This window comes from Salmo trutta, chromosome 12 (assembly GCF_901001165.1).
Source record: "Salmo trutta chromosome 12, fSalTru1.1, whole genome shotgun sequence".
NCBI classification, from domain to species: domain Eukaryota; kingdom Metazoa; phylum Chordata; class Actinopteri; order Salmoniformes; family Salmonidae; genus Salmo; species Salmo trutta.
The window spans coordinates 57,614,035-57,634,221 of NC_042968.1; the positions used below are offsets into that span (position 1 = coordinate 57,614,035).

General features: G+C 44.9%; 1 protein-coding gene across 1 annotated transcript in view; it reads right to left on the reverse strand.

Moving 5' to 3' along the window:
* Positions 1–7,358: 7,358 nt before the first annotated feature.
* LOC115203859 (laminin subunit gamma-3) overlaps positions 7,359–20,187 on the reverse strand; it is a 229,827-nt gene continuing 216,998 nt past the window's right edge. Inside the window, exons 21-28 of the mRNA XM_029768908.1 lie at positions 18,447–18,581; positions 14,521–14,737; positions 14,260–14,403; positions 12,336–12,438; positions 11,588–11,790; positions 11,247–11,387; positions 10,451–10,550; positions 7,359–9,287 (exon numbers count right to left, since the gene is read on the reverse strand). Of these exons, the coding sequence (XP_029624768.1) occupies positions 9,025–9,287; positions 10,451–10,550; positions 11,247–11,387; positions 11,588–11,790; positions 12,336–12,438; positions 14,260–14,403; positions 14,521–14,737; positions 18,447–18,581 (1,306 nt within the window). The 3' untranslated portion in view covers positions 7,359–9,024. The remainder of the gene's footprint in view (positions 9,288–10,450; positions 10,551–11,246; positions 11,388–11,587; positions 11,791–12,335; positions 12,439–14,259; positions 14,404–14,520; positions 14,738–18,446; positions 18,582–20,187) is intronic.

Below are 20,187 nucleotides of genomic sequence, written 5' to 3' on the forward strand. Positions count from 1 at the left end.
GCCATCCGGTACCTTTGCCCCACTATTATGGATAAACCGACCACTGCCTGACCTGACCCTGAGCCTACCTGCCGTCCTGTACCTTTGCCTGCAAGTGTTCGAATTAATAAACTTATTTTACTTCGACATTGTCTGCACCTGGGTCTTACCTTCAAACATGGTAGATGGGCACCTACGGGAACGCAGGAGGGAGAGGAGGTCTGTTCTCGGCCACACTCACTCGTCCATGGCTGCTTTCTCGCCTCCGAAGAATCATGGAAGTCCCCGACGCCTGCATTCCCGAGAGGATCCGAAGTCACCTGTGCCCCCTCGGGAATCATCGGGGACGGGTGACTCTTTTACTCCAGTGCCTATGCAACTTTGCAGGGCTAGATTGTCACCTAATGAACGATTACGCAAGCTGAGCTCTAACAGTTGCCTGTATTGTGGTGCTACAGGGTATTACATATCCACCTGTCCAGTAAAAGACCAGGCTCATCAGTAGGTATGAGTACGCTGGTGGGCCACACTGGGAGTCTTCTAACTCCTATTACTCGTACCCCTTTCCATGTTATCCTGCTGTGGGGTGATCCATCTAAATCTCTCCGGGTGATCATTGACTCTGGGGCTGACGAGAGCTTCATGAATGCTACTTTAGTACCTGAGCTGGGTTTTTCCACACAACTCCTCTCCGTTCCCATGGACGCCAGACCACTGGACGGACGCTCCATTGGCAGGGTCACTCACAGTACGGTTCCCATTAACCTGCGAGTGTTGGGCAATCACAGTGAGTCCATACAGCTTCTACTTATTGAATCTCCCCATGTTCCTGTTTTGGTATTTTCATGGCTCCAGCGGCACAACCCCCTGATTGACTAGACCACTGGTTCTATCCTGGGTTGGACCCCAAACTGCCACTCACATTGCCTTAAAGTGGCACAGCCTGCCCCGGGATGTCCTCCTGCGGGCTCTGCAAAACCTTGGATTTCTCCGCCATTCCTGCGGAGTACCAGGACCTCCTGGAGGTTTTCAGCAAGGCTCACGCAATCTCCCTTTCTCCGCATCGTCCCTACGATTGCACCATTGACCTCTTCCCAGACACCACACCGCCTCGTAGGCGGCTATATTCCCTGTCTGGCCCTGAGACCAAGCCCACGGAGGAGTACACTGAGTACTCTCTGGCTGCTGGGAGCATTCGTCCTTCTGCCTCCCCTGCCGGCGCAGGTTTCTTCTTTGTGGAAAACAAGGACAAGACCCTGCATCCATGTATTGACTAACGGGGCATCAATGACATCACTGTAAAGAATCTTTACCCTCTACCACTCCTCTCCTCGAACCTCTCCAGGGGGCAACCATCTTCTCTAAGTTGGACCTTTGGAACGCCTACCACCTAGTTGGATATGGGAAGGAGATGAGTGAAAGACAGCCTTCAACACGGCTAACAGACACTACGAGTACCTGGTCATGCCGTTTTGATTCACCAACGCTCTCGCAGTGTTCCAGGCCCTGGTCAACGATGTGTTCTGTGACATGCCGGATTGGTTTGTGTTTGTCTACCTCGACGACATCCTTGTGTTCTCTGACAAGGTGAGAGTGGTGGTGGATTGGCCCCAACCCACATCCAGAGTGCAGCTGCAACGTTTTCTGGGATTCGCTAATTTCTTCCGCTGCTTCATTAGGGGCTACAGTACCCTGGCTTCTCCCCTCTCTGCACTCACTCCTCCTAAGGTGCCGTTCACATGGTCCCCAGCAGCCGACAGGGTGTTTTTTTACCTTTAAGCATTGTTTCACCACAGCCCCCATCCTCATCCATCCGGACCCGTCCCGTCAGTTCGTGGTGGAGGTTGACGCCTCAAACATTGGAGTGGGGGCCGTTCTGTCCCAACGATCAGCCCAGGACCAAAAGTTGCACCCCTGCGATTTCACTTAATCTCCTGAATTCCGCTGAGGAACTATAACGTTGGTAATCGGAATCTTCTTGCGGTCAAGATGGCGCTGGGGGAGTGGAGGCACTGGCTTGAAGGGGCAGAACACCCATTCTTAGTTTGGACTGACCATATGAATCTTCAATATCTCCCCACTGCCAAATGCCTCAAATCTAGACAGGTTCGTTGGGCTCTGTTAATTTACTCGGTTTAACTTTACCACCACCTACCGCCCTGGTTCCAAGAATATTAAGCCAGACGCTGTCTCTCGCCTCTATAGTTGGTCTCTGGGTCTGATGCGGCTACACCATCAGACCCAGAGACCATCCTCCCTACCTCCTGTCTCGCTGCTACACTTGTCTGGAGAATCAAGAGCCTGGCGCAGCGTTCCCAGCCGGTCCCCTGGGGGGGTACAACTAACAGGATGTTCGTCCCTGGTTCGGCACACTCCCCAGTCCTGGAATGGGCCCATTCCTCTAAGCTTACCTGTCGTCCCGGCTCCCGCCGGACCCTGGCTTTAATCCAACAATGTTTTTGGTGGCCCACTATGGTTTCTGACGTCTCGACATTCATTGCCACCTGCACTGTGTGCGCTCAGAACAAGACTCAGAGGCAAGCTCCAGCTGGCATCCTTCAACCACTCCCTGTGCCTCATTGCCTCTGGTCCCATATATCCCTGGACTTTGTCACTGCTCTCCCTCCATCTGATGGCAACAACACCATCCTTACAATGGTGGATAGGTTTTCTAAAGCCACCCATTTCATTCCCCTCCCTAAGTTACCTTCAGCCAAGGGGTCGCTCCAGCTCATGATGCAGCACGTCTTCCGAATCCATGGTCTTCCAGTTGACATGGTCTCTGATTGTGTTCCTCAGTCCTCGTCCCAATTCTGGAAGGCATTCTGCACCCTCATTGGGTCGTTGGCCAGCCTGTTGTCCGGGTTTCAGCCTCAGTCCAACAGCCAGTCGGAGGTGCCAATCAGGACCTGGAGATGACTCTTCGGTGCCTCATCTCGGCCTATCCCACCACCTGGAGCCAGCAACTCGTGTGGGTGGAGTACGCCCAGGAACACCCTTCCCTGCTTGGCCACTGGGCTCTCTTCTTTCGAGTGTTCCCTGGGTTACCAGCCTCCACTCTTTCCAGAGCAAAAGGAAGATGTCAACTTACCCTCAGCCCAGATGTTTGTCCATCGCTGTCGGCGTACCTGGAATAGAGCCCGGTCTGCTCTTTTTAAGACCACCTCCAGGTATCGGCGACAGGTGGACCGCCACCGGACCCCGGCTCCCCGCTATCTTCTCGGGCAGAGGGTATGGCTCTCCACTCGGGATCTGCCCCTCAGGATGGAATCCTGTAAACTTTCCCCCCGCTTTATCGGCCCCTTTCCCATCTCTAAAATCCTTAGACCCACTGCTGTTCGTCTTCTGTTGCCCCGCACCCTCCGTATACATCTCACTTTCATGTGTCTAAGATTAAAACTTTGTCTCACAGCCCTTTGTCTCCTGTTTCCAGGCCCACCCTCCCCCCCCCGTCTCATTGATGGCCACCCGGCATACACGGCGAGACGCCTTCTGAGGGTTCAAGCTCGGGGCAGGGGTGTCCAGTAACTGGTTGACTGGGAAGGTTATGGCCTGGAGGAGAGGTGCTGGGTCCCCGCTAAGGACATCCTGGACCCGGTCCTCATCATTGACTTTCACAGCAGGCATCCTGGTCAACCAAGTATGCGCCCGGGTAGGACACCAGGTGGGGGTGGGTACAGTCACGCTGAACTGTTTCACCTGTCTTGTGCTTGTCTCCACCCCCCACCAGGTGTCTCCCATTTGTTCCCATTATCCCCTGTGTATTTATACCGGTGGTTTCTGTTTGTCTGTTGCCAGTTCGTCTTGTCTCGTCAAGCTTACCAGCATGCTTTCCAGTTTTTCTAGTACCTGTTTTCTAGTTCTCACGGTTCTGACCTTTTCTGTCTGCCCTGATCCTGAGCCCGCCTGCCCCTTGTCTATTAATAAATGTCAGAGACTCGAACCATCTGCCTCCTGTGTCTGCATTTGGGTCTCGTCCTGTGTCGTTATACATTAAGAATGTATGGGTTTAAGATCATGCTGAGCTTTCTGCAGTACAGCTATATGAAGTAGAGTGTGGAGGTCCCAGTTTCATGTACAGTACCAGTCAAAAGTTTGGATACACCTACTCATTCAAGGGTTTAACTTTATTACTATTTTCTACATTGTAGAATAATAGTGAAGACATCAACTACGAATTAACACATATAGAATCACGTAGAAACCAAAAAAGTGTTAAACAAATAGAAATATATATATTGCTCAAAAAATAAAGGAAACACTTAAACAACACATCCTAGATCTGAATGAAATAAATAATCTTATTAAATACTTTTTTCTTTACATAGTTGAATGTGCTGACAACAAAATCACACAAAAATAATCAATGGAAATCCAATTTATCAACCCATGGAGGTCTGGATTTGGAGTCACACTCAAAATTAAAGTGGAAAACCACACTACAGGCTGATCCAACTTTGATGTAATGTCCTTAAAACAAGTCAAAATGAGGCTCAGTAGTGTGTGTGGCCTCCATGTGCCTGTATGACCTTCCTACAATGCCTGGGCATGCTCCTGATGAGGTGGCGGATGGTCTCCTGAGGGATCTCCTCCCAGACCTGGACTAAAGCATCCACCAACTCCTGGACAGTCTGTGGTGCAACGTGGCGTTGGTGGATGAAGCAAGACATGATATCCCAGATGTGCTCAATTGGATTCAGGTCTGGGGAACGGGCGGGCCAGTCCATAGCATCAATGCCTTCCTCTTGCAGGAACTGCTGACACACTCCAGCCACATGAGGTCTAGCATTGTCTTGCATTAGGAGGAACCCAGGGCCAACCGCACCAGCATATGGTCTCACAAGGGGTCTGAGGATCTCATCTTGGTACCTAATGGCAGTCAGGCTACCTCTGGCAAGCACATGGAGGGCTGTGCAGCCCCCCAAAGAAATGCCACCCCACACCATGACTGACCCACCGCCAAACCGGTCATGCTGGAGGATGTTACAGGCAGCAGAACGTTCTCCACGGCGTCTCCAGACTCTGTCACGTCTGTCACGTGCTCAGTGTGAACCTGCTTTCATCTGTGAAGAGCACAGGGCGCCAGTGGCGAATTTGCCAATCTTGGTGTTGTCTGGCAAATGCCAAACGTCCAGCACGGTGTTGGGCTGTAAGCACAACCCCCACCTGTGGACGTCGGGCCCTCATACCACCCTCATGGAGTCTGTTTCTGACCGTTTGAGCAGACACATGCACATTTGTGGCCTGCTGGAGGTAATTTTGCAGGGCTCTGGCAGTGCTTCTCCTGCTCCTCCTTGCACAAAGGCGGAGGTAGCGGTCCTGCTGCTGGGTGGTTGCCCTCCTACGGCCTCCTCCACATCTCCTGATGTACTGGCCTGTCTTCTGGTAGCGCCTCCATGCTCTGGACACTACGCTGACAGACACAGCAAACCTTCTTGCCACAGCTCGCATTGATGTGCCATCCTGGATGAGCTACACTACCTGAGCCACTTGTGTGGGTTGTAGACTCCGTCTCATGCTACCACTAGTGTGAAAGCACCGCCAGCATTGAAAAGTGACCAAAACATCAGCCAGGAAGCATAGGAACTGAGAAGTGGTCTGTGGTCCCCACCTGCAGAACCACTCCTTTATTGGGGGTGTCTTGCTAATTGCCTATAATTTCCACCTGTTGTCTATTCCATTTCCACAACAGCATGTGAAATGTATTGTCAATCAGTGTTGCTTCCTAAGTGGACAGTTTGATTTCACAGAAGTGTGATTGACTTGGAGTTACATTGTGTTGTTTAAGTGTTCCCTTTATTTTTTTGAGCAGTGTATTATATTTCAGATTCTTTAAAGTATCCACCATTTTCCCTGATGACAGCTTTGCACACTCTTGGTATTCTCTGAACCAGCTTAATGAGGTGGTCAACTGGAAGGCATTTCAATTAACAGGTTTGCCTTGATAATTTGTGGAATTCCTTTCCTTCTTAATGCGTTTGAGCCAATCAGTTGTGCTTGTGATAAGTAAGAGAGCCCTATTTGGTAAAAGACCAAGTCCATAGTATGGCAAGAACAGCTCAAATAAGCAAAGAGAAATGAGAGCATCATTACTTTAAGACATGAAGGTCAGTCAATCCATAAAATTTCAAGAACTTTGAACGTTTCTTCAAGTGCAGTCACAAAAAACATAAAGCGCTATGATATAACTGGCTCTCATGAGGACATCCACAGGAAAGGAAGACCCAGAGTTACCTCTGCTGCATAGGATAAGTTCATTAGTTACCAGCCTCAAATTGCAGCCCAAATAAATGCTTCAAAGAGTTCAAGTAACTGACACATCTCAACATCATCTGTTCAGAGGAGACTGTGTAAATCAGGCCTTTATGGTCGAATTGCTGCAAAGAAACCACTACTAAAGGACAACAAGAAGAGATTTGCTTGTGCCAAGAAACACGAGCAATGGACATTAGACCGGTGGAAATCTTTCCTTTAGTCTGATGAGTTATTTCTGGTTGCAACGCCGTGTCTTTGTGAGACGCAGATTAGGTGAACGGATGATCTCCACATGTGTGGTTCCAACCATGAAGCATGGAGGAGGAGGTGTGAGGGTGTGGGGGTGCTTTTCTAGTGACACTGTCTGTGATTTCTTTAGAATTCAAGGCACACTTAACCAGCATGGCTACCACAGCATTCTGCTGCGATACGCCATCCCATCTGGTTTGCGGTTAGTGGGACTATCGTTTGTTTTTCAACAGGACAATGACCCAACACACCTCCAGGCTGTGTAAGGGCTATTTGACCAAGGAGAGTGATGGAGTGCTGCATCAGATGACCTGGCCTCCACAATCACCTGACCTCAACCCAATTGAGATGGTTTGGGATGAGTTGGACCGCAGAGTGAAGGAAAAGCAGCCAACAGGTGCTCAGCATATGTGGGAACTCCTTCAAGACTGTTGGAAAAGCATTCCAGGTGAAGCTGGTTGAGAGAATGCCAAGAGTGTGCAAAGCCGTCAAGGCAAAGGGTGGCTACTTTGAATAATCTAAAATCTAAAATATATTTTGATTTGTTTAACACTTTTTTGGTTACTACATGATTCCATATGTGTTATTTCATAGTTTTGATGTCTTCACTATTATTCTACAATGTAGAAAATAGTAAAAATAAAGAAAAACCCTTGAATGAGCAGGTGTGTCCAAACGTTTGACTGGTACTGTATATATCATTCCACCACAGTGGGTCAACACACAGCAAGTGATGTTCTCTGGCTTGCCAGGAATTCTAGTGAATCTTTGTCCCCTCCGTGTGGTAAATGCAATAACTGCATGGTTTTATGTCAGTTTGATCTCCAACAAGTGATCCAATATTGAACAGAAATATAGTCCCATCAAGTCTGAAGTTATTAATGTAATAACAATTTTATTTATACAATTTCATCATCGATATTGGACTCAGTATACATTTATAGGTGTTCATTATACAGTTTTGTCTATGGCTTTGGCAATTGCTGTGCTAGTTTCTTCAATAGTTGTAAACAGCACCAATATGTGGCTAGAAGGAGATATTGCAAAGAGATGTTGTTTACAAAATCACACGAACATGCGCACGCACGCACACACACACCCACAATCCATTTTATTTTCATTTTTTGCTTTCAACAGTTTTTTCTGGCTATTATCTAAAACACAAAACCAATCATATACTATTTGTTGTCTGACAAAATACAATCACCTGCTGAAATGGAACATAGTCTTTGCAGAGGTCCCATTTCTATATTTTCCATAATTCAGCAGGTATTCCAGCCTCAGGTACCCACATAGAACAAACAAACAGTTAGGCTGTTATAGTCCTTTTCCATTTGCCAGACAAGAGAAGATCATTTGCTCAGAGAGAGAAAGAGAGAGAGAGAAAGAAAGATAGAGAGAGAGAGGTAGAACATTTTAGAGAAAAGCGAAAAAAGGAGATTGAGGAAAAGCGAGGGGCACACGCAGAATCCCAAACTATGTGTGTGTGTGTGTGTCTGTCTGTGTGTGTGTGTGCAGTAGAAGGCTGAACCCTACAGAGGGCAAAATGACTAATTGTTAATTATGGTGGGCTGATGAAAAATAACTCAAGTGTAAATGAATGTGTCAGATTGGAGAAGCGCCACAGCTCAGACAGTCCTTCCCCCAAAGTGGAAAATCAGCATGATTTAAAACGTGATAGAACACACTGTGGGATGTGGAACAGGGAGCTAGCAGACTGTTATTCACAGATTAATTCAACTTAAAATGTTGTTGGAAATATGAAGGGGGAAATGAAATGAGAATGAACACAAAACACTAAGGAAACAGGGCAGGGGTGATATGGATATAGAAGGAGGGATGGAGAGAGGGGATTAAGAGGCTAGAACAGGAGAGAGGACGGTTAAAGCCAAAAAGGAGTGAGGGGTAGAATAAAAAGAAAGAACGTGATAATGATGGTGGAAGTTGAAAGGGGGCAATGGCATGGAAAACTGCTTATGGCTGCATATCTGCTAAATATGTGTATATGACCAACACGATTTGATTTGATTTAGTGCTACTGACGGTATCAGCCAGGTCAGTATAGTATAAGTGAAAGTTTGAAAAGTACAGAGACAAAGTGGTAGAACTGTGTGACTGTACTGCAGCAAAGGGGGATGCACAACCGCAGTACTGAAGAACAAACTAAGAAGGATACCTGGATGATTCCACCTACCCTCCTCATCTATGGTTGTGTCCCAAACGGCACCCTAATACCTATACAGTGCACTACTTTTGCCCTATGGGCCCTGGTCAAAAGTAGTGCACTATATGGAATAGGGTGCAATTTGGGACTGAGAAATGATCTCCCCTAAATAATTCAAACATCAGTGTCCTATCCACCATCTGTGGCCCTAGTAGTCCTCTCTTCACCTTCCTATGCCCAATTACATTATTCTGGTGTTAGAAACATGGTAGGACCTCTCTTTTAAATCATTGAAGTGGTGTGAACGAGTGTGTATACACCAGGAAGGCGGTAGAATGCATGGAATAGAGCTCTAGTGTCCTCCTGGTTCCCCGATCCTAGTGTCCCTCTATCCCCGAGGCCTGAGGGCAGGTCTGGGGCAGGTGCAGGGCAATGTCCTTCAGACTGTGTCTCTCCTGTCTGATCTCTTGCAGGTCCTGTTCCAGGTGGGTCAGCTGGCTCTTCTGGTCCTGGGCGGCTGATCGTAGGGTCTGGATCTTCCCATTCAGGGCCGGGCTCTCCACGCTGCCACGCAGAACACTCAACCGCATCGCCGTCTCACTCAGTATACGTTCAAACCGTTCCAGCGCCATGCTCCCATCTGGTCAACAGAAAACAACAGAGTATTTGAGGTACTACTTTGTACTTTCAGGAGTTATTTTGAAAAAGCGTGAGACACAGAAGGAGGGATGAACAGGGTACGTTAAAGCTAGGAGTATTGAGCAGGCCTACACTCTTTGTAAAAAAATTGCTATCTAGAACCTAAAAGGGTTATTTGGCTGTCCCCATAGGATAACCCTTTGAAGAACCCTTTATGGTTCCAAAAATAGTTATACTTGGAACCAAAAAGGGTTTTCCTATGGGGACAGCTGAAGAACCCTTTTGAAACCCTTTTTTCTAAGAGTGTAGTATTAAACTTTTGCCATCAGCAGGGCTCTTGTCTTGTGACGTCTGTGTGCCACCATGTTGTGCCCACCCAATAATGGGGTTAATAGAGGGACATTTCTCCATCAGGATCGTACCACACACCCCGCCAGCTACAAGTGACTCCTAGTGACTCATTAACAGGGCCAGACGAGAACTGTGGAAAACCATTTAATCAATACCTGTACAGCTAGTTTCTGCATTTAACTCAATAAAACTATAGCAATATTTTGGGGGGTTTAATTTTGATTAATTATACCAGTGTATGTATGAATTTATAAACTGGGTGGTTTGAGCCCTGAATGCTGATTGGCTGACAGCCATGGTATATCAGACCGTATGCCACAGGTATGACAAAACAGTTATTTTTACTGCTCTAATTACGTTGGTAACCAATTTATAATAGCAATATGGCATCTCTGAGGTTTGTGATATATGGCCAATATAACATGGCTAAGGGCTGTATCCAGGCATACCCCCTCGTGTGTTATTGCTTAATTATCTCATTCCTAGAGTTGTGGGTTGAGGTCAGGATAATCCTTCTCCATCTGAGAAATCCATTTGGACCAATTTACTAATGACCATTCTGACTTCTCTTTCTGACATATGACTGACTGGATGGAAGTCAAGTCTGATCAGTGGCGCGGGCAGTAACATGTAAGTGTAGACGTTTCTGGTTGATCTGACATGTTGCATTTGTTACTGCATGAAATTGATGTGCATCCCAAATGGCACCCTACTGTTCTTCTTTTGACCTGATGGGCCCAAAGGTAGTGCACTATATTGGGAGTAGGATTCCTTTTGGGACAGACAAGGAAACGTCAGCAGGTTTGAACTTACCTATTTTACTGACGAGCTGGGTGAGTGTGAGGGAGTAGGCCTCAAGCTGAAGCTTAGCTGTCTGGATGTTCACCTTTACACTGGCCAGAGACTCTACAGGCTGGTGATCACAGAGGGAGAAATATACAGTGACATCACGTGCATAGATCAGGGCTTTCCAACCCTCTTCCTGGAGATCTACCATCCTGTAAGTTTTCAGTCCAACCCTCCTTTAGCACATCTGATTCTACTAAGTAACTGTTCACCAAGACCTTAAAGCTAGAATCCTTAGTTTATACATCCATTTCTGGACTTGTTTGATATACTGTATACCCATTGATTCTTGAAGAATATAACTTTTAAATGCCTCATGAGCCGAGATCAACTGTCGTACTCATCAGAACCCAAGATATATATATATATATATATATATAAAAAATCCCCCAATATTTGTGAACAACGTAAATGTAATCAAACACTGTATAGCTTCAAATCATGGTTTTAATGGACCAGTTTCATTTCAATAATAACGTTTTAGTTTCTCAAAATCATTGTCACGTGGTTAATCATAAAAATCTGAATTAAAATGATAAAAATCGAAAGTTAAAATTCAACTTATGTGAGAGCACCAGCCTCTGCCGTATGGACACAAAGTGAAACATGACAACTGTAGTATCCTTAACTAGTTTATCCATTCTTCTCGAACTAAAAATCTCTCTCCCTAATTTCTGAGTCACGTGTTTTGGTTATACCGCCACATTGAGTTGTGCTTGTGCCTGGGCAGTGTGGTTGATTAGTGGCTGTGTTTTGGTTATACCTCTGCGTTTAGCTGGGTTTGTGCGTGAACAGTGTGGTTCTCCTGCTCAGCCAGCTGCTGCAGGGTTATGTCTACAGATGAGCTGAGCTGGGCAGACAATGTCCTTGTGTGCTTGCCCTGGGTTAGGGTGGCCTTGGCCTCCTGGGCTCAGAGAAAAACACAGACAGAGGAATACGAAGAATAAAGGAAAGAGACAAATGAACATGGTTCCGAGGGGTGAGGTGTGTTATGTGAATGGAATTTCATTGCTCAACCCACAGGGTGAGTTGGAAACATAGCTCACGCATGCACACACGCACAACACACACACATCTATGCCCCCCCTCCACACCCATACTTACTTTAGACAGGGCGTTTGCGGTGTGTTTTGCCTGTTGTGCGGTAGCGTTGGAGAGGGTAGCGCTCTCCAAGGCAGGCCTAAGGACTCGCTTGGTCTGGTTCACCTTTTTACTGACGTCTTCCAGAATCTTCTCCCTCAGCAGCCTCTCCCTCTTCAGAGCAGCCTTTGTCTGGGCCTGCCTTTGAGGCCACTCTCTCTGCATGTCTGAGGGATGGAGAGCGGCAAGGCAGGTTGGCCAGCGACATGGTTACAGAAGTGATAATAACTGACAATGGGTATTGTAAGACTATTCTATTTTATTTTACACAATCTATGTACTAGTAACACAGTTAGTGAGAAAATATTACTTTTAGTTCCATTCCACTATATTCCATTTTACTCAGATTCCCCTGATGACATTTCCAACAACAAATCCAAAGTGGCACCTTGTTTTTTTTATTTTTATAAACAGTGAACATATTATTATAATGAATTGAAGGCTGTGAAACTGAAAGTGCATTTGAGACCACAATCGCAGATGCTCTTACTCCCCACACAAAATGACAAGTGGAGCGTAACAGGGTGAGACACATTCGTAATGGTTACATTTGGGTTTTAGTTGTTTTTCTCAGTATAATTTTTTTCTCTCGATTTGATTGGAATAACTCTGCGGGCTGCTATTGCAGTGATGGGGATGCGAAAACTAAGCAAACTGTCGGAAATGTAAAACAACAGAAATGGAAACAAATACAAAATGTTGTAAATGTCACCTTCCAGTTCTCTCCGCAGGGTAATGGCCTCTGACTCCACTTCCTTCCCTGTCACCACCGATGACAGGGCAATGACCTTTGACCCCTGGGCTTGAACTGTCAGCTGCAGAGGCACCAGGGATGGAGAGAGAAGGGGAATGAACCTCACAGAACCTCAGGGACATGAGTGACATTAGACTGCACAACAACCTGACCAGAAGCATCTACCATCTACTGCAGTGTTTCCGAACTCCAGTTCTCGAGTACCCCAACAGTAGCCTACAATTTGTATTAAGCCCAGACAAACACACCTGATTCAACTTGTCAACTAATCATCAAGCCCTCTATGAGCTAAATCAGGTGTGTTTGTCTGGGGCTACGACAAACATGTGCACTGTTGGGGGTACTCACTGGTGTACCAGACACCCCCACAGCCCCCGCAAGGCGGGGGGGGGGGGGGAGGGGGCAACGAGATCTGGAGGCTCATGTGCCTGTCATCGATGTCACACAGTAACCCCTGTTTTTTGGGCTTCAAGAATGTGACTGATCAAAGTGCCTCAGGCTTTGAAAAATACATTATTGAACTGATTCAAAGTAAGGGATATCGGAGAACAAATGTCGTGTTCAACGCTATCACGGCGCCAGTTGTTCTTAGGTAGTTCTTTACTAGTTTTAGTTTAGAAAACGATCTCTCTGTAGAAGCGACAGTTACAGGGATGGTTAAAAACAGCTTGATTACCATAGCAACATTAGGGAAACTGGGCAGAAGGAAGTGGTGATTAGCAGTTCTGCAACATCTTTAAATGAGCCTCAACAGGTTATGAAAAGAGATTAACTGTACAGGAAGCTCTGGGGACAGGTCATCTGGATGCTGGACAGCCAGATACGGACAGACTATCTTTTTTAACAGTTCTTGAAGGCGAAATAAAAGTGGTTTGCGATTTCGTTCATACTGGTGAACCGGCGTTGTGTGATTTGCAATATAAACAATCCCTTATCTCTGGTAAAATTTAGGTTGCCATACAAGTCTAAGCTTTAATTGTGTGCAGCCCAATGGACATATAATGCCTAAGGAAAGACTGTCTGGGTTGTATAGAAAACAGTCGGGCCCGCAACCTAGGCCTACAGGCCGTGGTGAAAATATTTGAGCACAAAAATACAAGGTGACGCAGTCGCATACTGGAGCTACTACAACCATGCACAGACACATAGAAACTTTTTTCTAAGAGACAAAAAGAGAAAAGAGACAGACACAGAGAGAGACGCCACAAGGAATACTTCAGGAGAATTGTTAGGCTATTTGATGTGTAATTTTTTTTTATAAAAAGTGTATAAATAGCAGCTAAATACGAGTTATGTGTAGGCTACACTGCATAATAAAACAATTTCTAGTAAGCAAGTGTTTTGAGGGTGGACTGACTGTATTATTTGGCATTAATAGGATGGGTTTAGGCACCACAACTTTCCATCCAAGCTGGGAGATAGCGCAAGGATGGCTCATGTCGTGCAGGTTCATGTAGGCTATACAGGACAGTTGTATGTTCTAGAAAAATCTATTGGTAGCTTATTAGTATGCAGTTGCATCGAAAATGTATTATACAATCCGCATTGTTTGATTTTCCAACTTGTATTACTGAGCAAATAATTACATTATTGCCGCCAGCCAGCAGTCTAAATGTCAGCATTGCGGCACCTTGTATAGCTTTGTGAATTGTCAGGCTTAACATGAGAAAACACGAATGATGCAGCCCCCAATATCTGTAGTTTACAGACTGACACTGCATGTGGATTATGTGTCAATTATTTTGTCTATTGGTACAGTGTATTCTGTTTATTGTTGTTAGCACCGTTTCACCAGGTCAAATTTCGGTTACATGTAAATAAATAAATAAAGGCAATTCTGACATCATGATCTACTGTAGTGTGAAGATAAACCCCCCTTTACCTTGTGCATGTCCTGTACGGCAGCAATGTTGTTGCGGGCGGTCTGTATTCGAGGCTCCATCTCCTCTTTGATCTTACTGGCCAGTTCTTCTTTAGACTGGACATGGAACGCCAGCTCAGATGTCCTGTTGCTCAGCTCAACACCCTGAGGGAAGGGATGCACAGCAGTGATCCATTCATCCATCATTCCATCCATTCCTTCGGTCAGTCAACTTGAGAGTACAATGAATTCTTGTTACCCCTGACCCTCGTAGCCACTGACCTCTGTTTGGTTGGCACCCGATCTGAGGCTGGGGTCTGATTGGTTGGTTCCTGATGTGGGGTTGGGGACATTTTTGGACAGCTCCAATATGGAGGATGTGAGGTTAACAAAGGCAACCATGATCTCAGCAGACTCCTCCTCCAGAGACAGCTGATTGGCTAGAGTCTCATTCACCTGGGCCGTCAAATTCTCCTTCATCTGCTGCATGTCTGCCATTCTGAAAGAGAGATAGAAAGAGAGAGAAATAGAAAGGGAGAGAGAGAGAGAGGGAGGAGGGGGAGAGAGAAAGAAAAATAGAGAGCGAGAGAGAGAGAAAGAAAGGGGAGGGTGAAGAGGGAGAGAAAGAGGTTAGATCGTTCAGTGTTTTGATTCTTGAGTGTCCCTCATAGTTATCAATGGACACATGTGTGCACACACTCCCTGATTTCTACCTACCCACTCACCCACCAAATTGCTCTGAAAGAATAACAGAATTCCCCAGAACCAAGCAGACTAGTGCTGGTATGAAGGAAATCAATTTCAAGTTTCTTGCCTCCCACCCGCTCCCATCGAGGCATGGCCACCAGAGGGATTTTCATTTTTTCGTTGAGCGTTTGGGATAATCCTCAGAGCAATCTCATGCTAAGCGATGCTGCTCCCTCCATGCTGCTACTCCATGAAAGCAGCCCCTGAAAGCAATAGGCTTAAAGAGGAAGGAATAGAGCTGTTCCCCTGTGACTAAATGTCTTACTTTCTCAACCAGTGTGCCTTAAAGAGCTGCTAAAAAGAGGCAGATTTATGACATTTTCTTGTGGGGCACCGCTACAGCTAACTAAACCACTTCTGGGCCCTGTTTGGGAAAAATATATAGAGTGACAGAGGAGCAACAAAATTGTGGAAATTAGGTACTGTGTTCAGATATTGCTTCAAGGCGCAATGAACATCTCTTAGGGCATGGCTGTTTTTATCCTTGCTCTGTGCAGGTTAACAGGCTTTTTCGCACCTTATGTTAGCCTTTAAAGAGAGACAGTGTTGGAGGGATGGTGCGGCAAGAAAGCGAGAGAGAAAGAGAGAGAGAGCGAGAGAGAGAGGGGAAGAGACAAAGAGTGTGCATTTGCGCGTGTACTGTGTAGGTGTGTCTGAGAATGAATGAATTACATTTCATTTTAGTGTCAAATCTCCAGTTGGCATCCCATCCCTTATGGGATTAGTTGATATATAAACAAAAATCACAATAATTTACTGTAATTCTTCTTCCGGTGTTCTCTGTAGTGCACATTACATTGAGCGTAAAAAATGTAATAATAATACAATCAATACATAATAGTAAATAGGGTTATCCAAACAATAGTTACATCCCTATAGCAGTAAAAAATATACATACAGTACATACGGAAAGTATTCAGACCCCTTCACTATTTCCACATTTTGTTACATTACAGCCTTATTCTAAATGTAATTAAATCATCTTTTCCCTCTTCAATCTACACACAGTACCCCATAATGACAAAGTGAAAACAGATTTTTTTACATTTTGGCAAATTTATAAAAAATAAAAACAGAAATACCTTATTTACATAAGTATTCAAAATGTTTGCTTTGAGACTCGAAATTGAGCTCAGGTGCATCCTGTCTCCATTGATCATCCTTGAGATGTATCTACAACTTGATTTGGAGTCCACCTGTCGTAAATTAAATTGATTGGACATGATTTGGAAAGGCACACACCTGTCTATATAAGGTCCCACGGCTGACAGTGCATGTCAGAGAAAAAAACCAAGCCATGAGGTTGAAGGAATTGTTTGGAACCACCAAGACTCTTCCTAGAGCTGACCGCCTAGCCAAACGGAGCAATCTAGGGAGAAGGGCCTTGATCAGGGAGGTGACCAAGAACCCGGTGGTCACTCTGACAGAGCTCCAGTTCCTCTGTGGAGATGGGAGAACCTTCCAGAAGGACAACCATCTCTGCATCACTCCACCAATTAGGCCTTTATGGTAGAGTGGCCAGACAGAAACCATTCCTCAGTAAAAGGCACATGACAGTCCGCTTGGAGTTTGCCAAAAAGCAGCTAAAGGACTCTCAGACTATGATAAAAAAGATTCTCTGGTTTGATGAAACCAAGATTGAACACTTTGGCCTGAATGCCAAGCATCACATCTGGAGAAAAACAGGCAACGCTCATCACCTGGCCAATACCATCCCTACGTTGAAGCATGGTGGTGGCAGCATCAAGATGTGGGATGTTTCTCAGTGGCAGGGACTGGGAGACTAGTCAGGATCATGGGAAGGATGAACTGCCATGTTCTAAAATTGATGAATTTGTTTTGACAAAGCAATAATGACAAAGCAAAAACAGCTTTGTTCGGGGCCTGGGGATCACAGATAGCCCAGTGGATTATGGTTGGTTTAGTTTTCCTGGTTGATATTATTATGATGCTTGCCTGTTCATCTTTAGCTTCTCGTCTGACTGCAGTTTTGATGTTTAATGCCCCCCCCACGCAATGACTGTGATGATCAGCTGTTTTTTCATGAGATGCCGTTCTACCCTGAGGAGAACACACAGGAATCAGTGGCACTGTGCCTTGTTAAAGTATTTACCAGTAAGGATAATATAATGAGTGGTACTGTGCCTTGTTAAAGCATTTACCAGTAAGGATAATAGAATGAGTGGTACTATGCCTTGTTAAAGTATTTACCAGTAAGGATAATATAATGAGTGGTACTGTGCCTTGTTAAAGTATTTACCAGTAAGGATAATAGAATGAGTGGTACTGTGCCTTGTTAAAGCATTTACCAGTAAGGATAATAGAATGAGTGGTACTATGCCTTGTTAAAGTATTTACCAGTACGGATAATAGAATGAGTGGTACTGTGCCTTGTTAAAGTATTTACCAGTACGGATAATAGAATGAGTGGTACTGTGCCTTGTTAAAGTATTTACCAGTAAGGGTAATAGAATGAGTGGTACTGTGCCTTGTTAAAGTATTTACCAGTAAGGGTAATGGAATAAGGTTTGAGGCACACTTGTTTCCTGGGTGTTCTCTTTCCGTTTGAGTTTCAAATTTTTGTATATATACCTCCCTTTTGAAAGACGTGTAAAATATTGCTAATTATCATGAATAAGTTATAAAAGGAGTGGTAGTGTAGTAGAATTTTACTATGTCTCTTTCTGCTTTTTCAGTATCTCACACTTATCATACGTTTGACCTGTTGCATACTTAGAAATGTGCCTGTTGTGGACAGACAAGGTGTCTGAGGTTTGTTCTCACAAGGTCAGCGGGAGTGGAAATATTGGCTGAACGCCCAGACTGTGGTTGCCAGGTGTTCTCCTCCTCTGCAGCCGGTCACTGGGAGCAAATGCTATGCAGAGAAAGGATGCACTTGGCTATCTTTGTGTAACCTGTAGCGATGGTATGAATATACTGAATGGGAAATACCTCATCAGAGCTTCTGACTAAACTGCACATGAAGTGCTGTTTGTCTGTAATCTCTCCACTGGCGTGAATAAACTTAAATGAATTTAAGCTTGACTTTGGGGTCCTTAGTGGTAATTTCCATGACACCTGTTTGTAGTTTCCTTTTGTATACATCTGAACCCATAACAATCCACTTGGACTGGCCGACCAAGAGATCAAGAAAGGTAAAGCTGGCCTTGGACCAAGGTAAGGTTGTTGCCTCCCTAGGCACATGTACATTCAACATCTAGGCGCATACACTGATTTCTCACATAGATGCACAACTTAAATCAGGTTACAGACCAGTTAACTAGACCCAAGAACCCTAGACATAACGAGTGCAGCAAAATCAGTAGGCTGGTTATTGGTTTCGTAACAATACACATAGAATGGTGAGAATCGCAATACATATATCGGCACCTAAGTATTGTGATAAAAGTGTGAAGTCCCTGGCAATTCCCAGCCCGTGTGTGTGATGCCTAGTTACTCACTGCTCCGTGAGGTTGCTGATGTATTCCTCAATAGAGTTGTCCTCCAGTAGGTCCATCAGGAGAGAGTAGGTCTGGTTGGAGGCCATGAAAGCCTTGGTCGCTAAAGACTCTATATGACCAGCCATCTCTGTGTGACTGACAGATGGAGAAAGAAAGAGACAAGGAATCATATAAAATATATATACAATACCGTTCAAAAGTTTGGGGTCACTTAGAAATGTCCTTGTTTTTGAAAGAAAACACACATCAAATTGATCAGAAATACAGTGTAGACATTGTTAATGTTGTAAATTACTATTGTAGCTGGAAATTCCATATTTTTATGGAATATCTAAAGGTGAAATCGGAGGTTTACATACACTTAGGTTGGAGTCATTAAAACTCGTTTTTCAACCACTCCACAAATTTCTTGTTAACAAAATATAGTTTTGGCAAGTCGGTTAGGACATCTACTTTGTGCATGACACAAGTAATTTTTCCAACAACTGTTTACAGACAGATTATTTCACTGATAATTCACTGTATCACAATTCAAGTGGGTCAGAAGTTTACATACACTAAGTTGACTGTGCCTTCAAACAGCTTGGAAAATTCCAGAAAATTATATCATAGCTTTAGAAGCTTCGGATAGGCTAATTGACATATTTGAGTCAATTGGAGGTGTACCTGTGGATGTATTTCAAGGCCTATCTTCAAACTTAGTGCCTCATTGCTTGACATGATGGGAAAATAAAAAGAAATCAGTCAAGACCTCAGAAAACAAATTGTGGACCTCCACAACTCTGGTTCATACTTGTGAGCAATTTCCAAACACCTGAAGGTACCACGTTCATCTTTACAAACAATAGTACGCAAGTATAAACACCATGGGACCATGCAGCCGTCATACCGCTCAGGAAGGAGACACGTTCTGTCTGCTAGAGATGAATGTACTTTGATGTGAAAAGTGCAAAATAATCCCAGAACAACAGCAAAGGACCTTGTGAAGATGCTGGAGGAAACAGGTACAAAAGTATCTATATCCACAGTAAAACAAGTCCTATATCGACATAACCTGAAAGGCTGCTCAGCAAAGAAGAAGCCACTGCTCCAAAACCGCCTTAAAAAAGCCAGACTACGCTTTGCAACTGCACATGGGGACAAAGATCGTACTTTTTGGAGAAATGTCCTCTGGTCTGATGAAACAAAAATAGAACTGTTTGACCATAATGACCATTGTTATGTTTGGAGGAAAAAGGGGGATGCTTGCAAGCCGAAAAACACCATCCCAACCGTGAAGCACGGGGGTGGCAGCATCATGTTATGGGGGTGCTTTGCTACAGGAGGGACTGGTGCACTTCATAAAATAGATTGCATCATGAGGTAAGAAAATTATGTGGATATATTGAAGCAACATCTCAAGACATCAGTCAGGAAGTTAAAGCTTGGTCACAAATGGTTCTTCCAAATGGACAATGACCCCAAGCATACTTCCAAAGTTGTGGCTAAAAATGGCTAAAGGACAACAAAGTCAAGGTATTGGAGTGGCCATCACAAAGCCCTGACCTCAATCCCATAGAAAATTTGTAGGCAGAACTGAAAAAGCATGTGCGAGCAAGGAGGCCTACAAACCTGACTCAGTTACACCAGCTCTGTCAGGAGGAATGGGCCAAAATTCACCCAACTTATTGTGGGAAGCTTGTGGAAGGCTACCCGAAACGTTTGGCCCAAGTTAAAGAATTTAAAGGCAATGCTACCAAAT